General features: G+C 34.8%; 1 protein-coding gene across 1 annotated transcript; it reads left to right on the top strand.

The window, feature by feature from the left end:
- The first annotated feature begins 1,029 nt into the window (after positions 1-1,029).
- Positions 1,030-7,624, top strand: LOC121322634 (zinc finger CCCH domain-containing protein 15-like). The gene is made up of 10 exons (XM_041262811.1): positions 1,030-1,194; positions 2,210-2,290; positions 3,004-3,112; positions 3,347-3,499; positions 3,892-3,983; positions 4,463-4,645; positions 6,072-6,218; positions 6,652-6,762; positions 6,902-7,013; positions 7,192-7,624. Exons 1-10 carry the CDS (start codon positions 1,123-1,125, stop codon positions 7,362-7,364), a joined length of 1,233 nt encoding a protein of 410 aa, XP_041118745.1. The 5' UTR covers positions 1,030-1,122; the 3' UTR covers positions 7,365-7,624.
- The last annotated feature ends 1,483 nt before the right edge of the window (positions 7,625-9,107 follow it).

Here is a 9,107-nt window from a genome sequence, read left to right as displayed (position 1 = left end):
TTAAATGGAAATGAACACTCAGAAAGCACAAACTTACTGCAAAAACAATAACTTTATTTGAAACATAAGAAATATAAGACAATTACGAATGGGAAAAGGCCATCGGGCCCACCTAAGCTTGTAACTCATAGCTGATTGATCGCAGAACTTTGTCAAGTTGGGTCTTAAAGGACCCAAGTGTTTTTGCCTCGACAACAGGACCACCACAGTATTGGTTGCTGCTGATCCCAAAGACCTGGCAGCTACTGTACATAAGTAACAATAGGAATCGTGCCTACCTGTATAAACAATTTGATAAGCCCACCCGTTTGTTTTATAATGCTACTTTAACACTGTTTTGCCTGTAAATTAATAAGAACATAAGAAAGTTTACAAACGAGAGGAAGCCATTCGGCCCATCTTGCTCTTTTGGTTGTTAGTAGCTTATTGATCCCTGAATCTCATCAAGCAGCTTCTTGAAGGATCCCAGGGTGTCAGCTTCAACAACATTACTGGGGAGTTGATTCCAGACCCTCACAATTCTCTGTGTAAAAAAGTGCCTCCTATTTTCTGTTCTGAATGCCCCTTTGTCTAAATAACTTCTTTCATTTCTTTGCGTACTATTGGGAGGATCTCATCCGGCCCAGGGGATTTGTTTATTTTAAGAGCTCCTAGTCCCTTTAACACTTCTGCCTCCGTTATGCTAAAGTTATTTAAAACTGGATAGGAACTGGATGACATGTGGGACATGTTGTCCGTATCTTCCTTTGTAAAAACTTGTGAAAAGTAATCATTTAATATATTTGCTATTTTTTTCTTCATCTACGATTTTGGCATTTGTAACTCTTGTATCTCTTATTACTAATTATTACTAAAGAAAAAAAATGAACAGATGTGATGTTTAGACCAATAAAAAATAATAATAAAATAAAACATTTAAAATAAAGTGATGTAGCTTCAAAACATTTTCAACACTGATTTTGTTTTAGCCGTGTCTGTACCATTCGCTCTTGTTTGTTTGTGCTTTACCCACAATGCCCATCGGTCCATCAGATTTCCCGGAGAGTCTTTGGGTTTGAAAGCGGTTTGGACTGTACTGCAGCCACACACAGAGGAAGTAGGTATTTGGACCTTAAACGCGATATGCCTCCAAAGAAAACAGCGCCAGTAACTAGTAAAAAAACAGATCAAAAGAAGAAGGAAAAAATTATTGAGGTGAGTGTGCCTGAGTTTAGCCGGTCCCAGAAAACTGACATATAAATTGACAGTGAACCATGCTGCATTCAGGGCCTAGTGCGACCGGCCAGGGTTTCACCAAATACCTTGAACGCTGCTGTTTTAGTTTGGCGCTGCAGCGAGAAAAATAACATCCACCAAAATTTAGAGAATGTTTTAGCCAGGTGCTGATGTACGTTAATGTTTGTTTGTTTTTCTATTCATATAATGACAAGAACCATTAACATTTGTAGATAGAAAAGGTTCTATAATGTACCCTGTACCAATATGTAAATATGTTTTGCCTTGCTTTGTGCAGCGCCATGGTCAGGTTTTTCTGATCTAAAATGATTGTTTTGACATGCCTACGATGAGACGATACATGTAAATGTACCGTGTTGTATCAGTTTTCATTATGCGTGGCGCCCACGCCGCAGTTTGTGTATTCACCTTACAACTGTTTTTTTTTATTATTATTATTATTATTCTGACATACTGGTACATTATGCAGTGGCCCAACGCGCAGCCATTTTTCACAGATCGAGAGCTTTTATATATATATATATTTTTTACCACTTTACAGTATTAGCCTATATGTGGCCAATACCCTGAACAAGAGTTCACAGTTTAAAAAATAATTCAGTGTTCCTTAAATGTAGTTAATTCGATTACTTAATCGTTAAATTCTACAAAGGTATGTGTTTAAAAGATATTGCAGTTCAATTTTAAGATGTAAACTGTTCCTCTGTATAATGCACCGAAGTGTGGGCCATACACTCTGAAAAACTAAAGAAACCAATGTCTTTAGCAATTAAAAATAAGCACGTGGTTCTGTTTGTTTACAATGAAAATTTGCCTGTTATTACTTGGTATCTCCTATTGGTTCACGAATTAGGCTAATCATCTTGTAGCTTGGAATTCTTTAATATCATTAAATAACCTTTGTTTTTAGATACTGTTTTTTATGTATAACTTGTGCTTGTTTTTTTGTTTTGTTTTTTGTTTTTGTTTAAAGGATAAGACTTTTGGTTTGAAGAACAAAAAGGGAGCCAAACAACAGAAGTTTATCAAAAATGTGGCACAGCAAACCCGCCAGGTAACTACAATAAACTCTTCCCAGCTGTGATGCAGCTTGTCTTTTTTGTTGAAGACTTTTTTTTTTTTTAATGGTGCAGCTCTATACAATGTGTTAAATAATTTACTGGAAGCAAACTAAACCGTCCGCCAGGTTCTTAAATGTGACAGGTACTGCCTCACTAAAACAAACGTTTGCTGTATTTAAATGCACAAACACAGGCACATATATATATATATATATATATATATATATATATATATATATATATATATATATATATATATATATATATATTATGTGTGTGTGTGTAATTTTTTTTTTTTTTTTTTACACTAGTTTTTCAGAAATGGGAATTTAAGGGAGAACTACATATTACATGGCAATGGGTAGGCCTAAATGTCATGGAAATTGTGATAACCATGAAAACAATACAGTCTTATTAATGAAGTTTGAATCTAAGTGTCAAGAACTAAGATTAAATTAAATACCTGATTAACGACTACTAACAGTGGTGGTGTTTTTTTTGTTTTTTTTATCTTAGAATTGTACAGTATATACTGCATGTTTTGACAAGACTGCACAGGATACTGTTTTAAGGGACTGTGTCCATTGTGCTTATGCTTGGTTTTATTTTTTACACATGGTTTTATAATGATACTAACACTAGGTCTAACTGTAGCAGCCGTAGCAGGGATGTATGTGTCTAACATACTTGTTTTTTATGTTTTCAGGCTGGTGCAGGTGAAGGAGAGAAGAACAAAAAGATAGATAAGAAAAAGGAACTGTCGGAGTTAAATGAACTCTTCAAACCAGTGGTTGCTGCTCAGAAAGTCAGTAAAGGTAACTGGGTTTTAACATCTATTTGGAGGAGTGGAGGTTTGAGTACATGGATCATGAAACGTTTCTTTAAATAGCCCTTTGTGAACTCAAGGCTAAAATGTGATCAGATTCTTAGATCTCAGGTTACTTTTGTAATGAATATTTTAAATATTTTTTTTTTTTTTTTTTTTTTTTTTTTTTTTTTTTTTTTTTTTTTTTTTATTACTGGGTTAATCTTTATCCACTTTCCTATAGGTGTTGACCCCAAGTCAGTGGTGTGCGCTTTCTTTAAACAAGGACAATGCACTAAGGGAGATAAGTGCAAGTTTTCACACGACCTGTCGTTGGAAAGGAAATGTGAAAAACGCAGTGTTTATTTTGATGGCAGAGATGAAGATCTTGAGAAAGGTAAAGCAATAAAGCAGCTTGTTCAAAGCTGTCTATGAAAGGTTAACCAGCAAGATTTGTGCAAATCGTGTATATATATAATAAATATATTTTTTTTTTTAAATGGCTTGCACAAACTTAGTGAAGACCGCACAATTTCCATTTCTTAGTTAACTCATAGCCATTTAATAAGCTCAGTAACACACACAAGGCTTTGAGGTCGTTTGTGTAATACACACTTCTTGGGTATAGTATATGCAACTTATTGAACATTATTTCTTATCTGGCTTCTGAAGTGTGAGTAATTTTTGGCTTGCATACAAATCATTTGTGTGTTGAGGCCTTTATTGTTTTATTTGGTTGAGTTATTGGATGTAGTTTTACAACCTGTTTTTTAAATTTTTTTTATCTAGATACAATGGACAATTGGGATGAAAAGAAGCTGGAAGAGGTTGTAAACAAGAAACACGGAGAGGCAGACAAAAAGAAGCTGAAAACTCAAATTGTATGTATTCGTAATTAATTTATCTGCAAGGTTATACTATATGTTGAAGCAGTATGTTTCTGATGGTTAATGTAAGCAGGTAGCCTGACCAGTTGTATTTAGTTCACTAATAGCTTTTGCAAGAAAAATACACAATTTTTGATGAAGCTTTCGGTCTCAATGGAATGACTTATTCTGATTTTCCATTCACTAAATAACCAGTTGGCTTGCTTGCTGTATATATACAAATAAACTATCCTCCACGGTGAAGCTGTGTCCCATAGAAATAAGGACATATGTTGAGTTGTGTGAGCCTCAGAGTAATGTATCGCAAATATAGGATGACTTATGCAACAAATGCCAGGTCTCAGTTACTGAAATGGGTTGGTAAAGTTATTTAAACCTTTGCTCATTAGCATGAATGTTTTTGGCTTCATATTTAAAATTGAAGATTTTACTGTTTGTGTTTTCATTAAAATTATGTGTTGTCTTGCATGCAGGTATGCCGGTACTTTCTTGACGCTATTGAAAATAACAAATATGGCTGGTTTTGGGTGTGTCCCGGTGGAGGTGACGTTTGCATGTATCGCCATGCCCTTCCCTCTGGCTTTGTGCTGAAGAAAGACAAAAAGAAAGAAGAGAAAGAAGAAGAAATATCAATGGAAGAACTCATAGAGAAAGAGGTAAATTCACGCTGTATGTAAATTCAACCTGTCAGTTGTTTTTGTATATGTCAATTTATACTAGACTGAGGCCAAAATGTGCCATCTGGAGATGTGATGTACAATAGAAATCTATGACAAAGTTCCTCTTGTAGCTGGTTAGTTAAGCTTCCGAGCCAAAGGCTGGGAAGCCTATTATTATTGCTGTGTATTATTATTATTTTTCCTCCAAATGTTTGTCGCAGAGTCATGAAAACACATGAAAACGTAAGTAGATACCCATGTGTGGACAACTAGACTGGCGTCCGCGAGTGGAAAAAGTTCAGTTTTGCCACTAGGGTAGATCTTATGAAAATATTGGACAATATTCAAAACTCTTGTCGACAAAAAGACTTAAGATGGAGATCTTGCATGTAGTGTATGAATGACTTATAAAAAAGAAAACGTTGAAAAAAAATTAGTTGGACAGTTGGTTTGCTCACCGCGTTGGATTCGCGCAAAATATTCAAAGATCACCTTGTCTGAAACCGCAGTGGTGATCGGCACCCAAATTGTCATGTTTGCTCAGGACAAGGCCCTTTCTAAGTTTTGTCAAATCCCCACTTTTTCGTTAAACATGGATGCAGCGAGCAAAATAACAATTTCACGAGTGCTATATTTACATGTGTTAAAGTATAAATCCATACTGCAATACACTAGAGACATGAAACTAAGTAAGATTTTAGAGGGTAATGTGAAGTACTGTCGATTTTCAAAATGGCGTGGTTTGGCGGCCATATTGATAATTGAAAAACAACTTGTATGACCCATAACAACAACAGTGTTGCACGTATGCGCTTCAATGTTGGTACAGTTGTGTGGCCCATTATAAAGTAATAACCGCTAAAATTGAAAGCAGATTGGTCACGTAGTTTGGCGGCCATATTGGAATTTACGTTTAAATTTTATCTCCTAGGGCGTGCCGATATGGTCAAAGTTATAATGGAACATGCATAGGAAGTCATATGTGCTCTATGAAAAAATGTAATCACCTGCGACCTTTGACCCCAAAAGGTCAAGCTAAAAATTGGCTCCTTGCGCCTCAGTGATCACAGATAGTCATGGTTCATATGGAACACATATAGGAAGTCATACGTGCGTTATAAAAAATGTTATTACCCATGACCTTTGACCTCTGCTAAGGTTCAAAACCCACAAATTGGCCTATAGCTCCTCTTCTGTATCTAACACAGATCAGTGCACTTAAACTTCAGCATAAGATTATGCTTTGTACACGATACAACTTAAGTAGCCCATTAACTAATTATGGGAAATGTAGCGAGCTGTATTAGCGATTATTTGTGATGATTGAACAATGTTTTCTTGGAAGCCTTTATAGTTGCTAACAACTCGCAACAACATTTTCAAGCAAAAACTGCAATTGCATTTGGTTTTTGGGTCCTTGCAGAGATCTGCTTTGGGACCAAATGTTACCAGGGTTACCCTCGAAACATTCTTATCCTGGAAGAAAAGAAAGAGGGAAGACAAGATTAGTAAAGCTGAGGTTGAAATGGAGAAAAGAAGAGCTGACTTCACAGCAGGAAGATCATTTGGGGTACGTATGGTGTTTGGTCCAAGCATTAAGGACTTGTGTTAAATATACCACGAAATGTAATGTATAAGACAAATCTAAGAGAAACGTAAGGTGTTTGATTGTGTACATACTAAAAATGTGCTTGAATGCAATAACAATTTAATCCACACAAATAGCCATGTATCATGCATATGTTTGTGGTTTGAGTTGTGAAAATATGCAACCATAGCTAGAGGGTAATTTTATGAAAATCTCAAAAGTAATGTAGTGTTGCGTATTGTAATATGCTGTCAAAAAATTAATGTGGATTAAACTAAAACAACCCATTTGTCAGCAATCTATGGTTACAGGTTTATGTAATTTGATATATAATTTATTTTGGCTTCTTATAGAATTACGTCATCATTTTAAAAAGTACTGAACTGGCAGTATAATTGTGATTTTATTTCAACAGGTCAGTGGTCGTGAAGTGTTTCAGTTCCGACCCGAGTTGGTGGATGATGATGATGAAGAAGCTGATGACTCTAGATATGTCCAAAACAAGGATGATAATGAAGATGATGAGGTAAAGAGCATTTCAACATTGTATTGCTGTACGGCATTGTTTTGTTTTTTCCCTTTTGTGAACCTTCAGCAGATTGAATCCCTTGAATGCTGTTATGTTCCAGACTGATTGAGGTAAAATATGCCCTTTTTATTTACAGTTTGAAGATTCTGTGGAAGTCAGTGAGATTGATCTAGCACGATTTGTTCCAAAGGAAGTAGAGTATGCTGGCATCACTGTAGCTGGCGCTGACAGATTTACCATAACGAATGGTGAGTACTGGGTTAAAAGGCATTTTGCAGGGATCCCAACTCAATTCCTTCAAGGAGCAATAAATGATCAACTTTTATTTTAAACCTTGTCCTGAGTAATCATATTTAGCTTGCATATTTTATAAATAGTGAAAATCTATTTAATGAATGTTAACGTCATTTGTTTAATGTATTGCAGCCAGTAAAATAAGTGGGGCATCAGGAGGTGCTGAAGCAAATGGGGAGCACAGTGAAGGGGAGACTCGGGAAGATGAGAAGATTGAAGCGGTTCCTGTTGATGAGAATCTTTTCACAGGGGAGGATCTAGATGAACTTGAAGAAGAACTAAACACACTGGATCTGGAAGAATAATGTCAGGACTGCGCCCTGCAATATTTCATGGAAACACAAGGCCTGAACTAAGTGACAATTTTTCACATTAAATATCTTCATGTTTGAAGTGTGCAGTTCTCAGCTCCATTGCTCCTGTGAGGTACAGGATAAGCAGGAGTGTTAGATATGAGCACCCCTTGAGTCTTTTTAGCCCCTATTGTACATTATAGCTAAGAATTGTGTGTATTTGTAATAATTAAAAAAAAGTGTGCGTGTATATGTGTGTGTATGTATGTGTGTGTGTGTATGTATGTGTATATATATATATATATATATATATATATATATATATATATATATATATATATATATATATATATATACATGTACACACACACATACATACATACTTTTTTTGGCTTACCATTAAGGGTTAAGTGTTGTCACATATTTGACCATCTTTATCAATTTAAAAAAAAACATCTAAAATACATGCTTAGGAATGATTGTTTTAATTCACATATTGAAAAATTTGTCTTTTCAAAGGCACTTTTTAAGAATTATAGAATAGATCAATTTGGATTAACTAATTTGGGACCAAGATATTTACTCATTCTTTTTAGAAACACATTGTCAAAATGCTTATGATTCTTTGTTTTGTCACATTGAATGCAATTATTAGATGCTGAAGCCACATCCTTATGGAAGAAATTCAGAAGTTGTTTATTTTGACAACACTTGTCTTTTAAGTGTCTATTGTGTTAGCAAAATGGGTTAAACATACAATAATACAGCCAAGATCTGTACTAAAAACTTGACAACTGTGAAGATGCTGTGTTCTAGAATGTAATACAGATCCAGCAATGTTATACTAATGTTGTAGTTTTGCTAACATGAAATTGATGCCTAGTTATGGAAGCCAAAGAATTATTTATGATGGATAATTAGTATTTCAGAGCTCTATGATCTATAAAAATTGTCATTTATATACCTGTATCAGGGAGAGATTTGAAGCTACTTGCATCGTCTAAGAGTAGAATATAGCTTTAGTACAAAATAGGTTTGGTGGGAAATGTGTATGAACATCATATGAATCCTAATAAGACTTAGTAATCAAAGGGAACATACAGGCCATGCTTGCTCAGCTTTGAATGATCATCCATAACAGATCCTGAATACACCAAGTTATTTTTAAAACAGGTGTAAAATTAGCTTTTTTTTTTTTTTTTTTTTTTTAAATTCATCATACTCCCTTTCCCCCTCCCCCCCCCCCCCCCCCCCCGTATTAAATTGTTTTTAATTTTTCTTTTCTCCATATTTATGCCATGGTATGTTGTAAATAAAAATTCAGATTTAAAGTAATTTTATTTTAAAATAAATATCTCTGATGGAATTTGAAATCTGTGGAAAAGGGGGTACAACAACATCATCATAACTGCATATAAACCTTGGGCTTAAATGCCCTGTGTTTTCTTATTTTAATTAAAATGGTTGGTGGTCAAAATCAGCATCAATAATTTGCTTTGTTTAGCACTGTTAAAGAGTAAGTAGCGGGATTTCAAAAAATAAAGCATTATACACCCTGTAATTTTTCTTTTCATTATTAACAGTCTGACAACTTTTTACACTTATAACTTTAAGACTGTTTTAAAAGCGCTTTTCAAAATGGCTGCTCTAGAGATCTGCCTTTTTTTTTCGTATAAAGTGCTCTGTACCACATCATGGTTGAAACCGTTATTGCTGTGTTACCTGTTTGATAATGTGAACAATAATTATTGCATT

Source organism: Polyodon spathula, chromosome 11, assembly GCF_017654505.1.
Source record: "Polyodon spathula isolate WHYD16114869_AA chromosome 11, ASM1765450v1, whole genome shotgun sequence".
NCBI lineage: Eukaryota > Metazoa > Chordata > Actinopteri > Acipenseriformes > Polyodontidae > Polyodon > Polyodon spathula.
The sequence above is the reverse complement of the archived record's forward strand: the minus strand, read 5'-3'. Positions and strand labels throughout refer to the sequence as shown.

Excerpts from the sequence above, each read along its gene's own strand:
- LOC121322634 (XM_041262811.1), top strand. The coding sequence starts at position 1,123 with ATGCCTCCAAAGAAAACAGCGCCAGTAACTAGTAAAAAAACAGATCAA. Across the intron at positions 4,646-6,071 it reads AAGAACTCATAGAGAAAGAG|AGATCTGCTTTGGGACCAAA; the intron begins GTAAATTCACGC and ends GGGTCCTTGCAG. Across the intron at positions 6,763-6,901 it reads ATGATAATGAAGATGATGAG|TTTGAAGATTCTGTGGAAGT; the intron begins GTAAAGAGCATT and ends TTTTATTTACAG.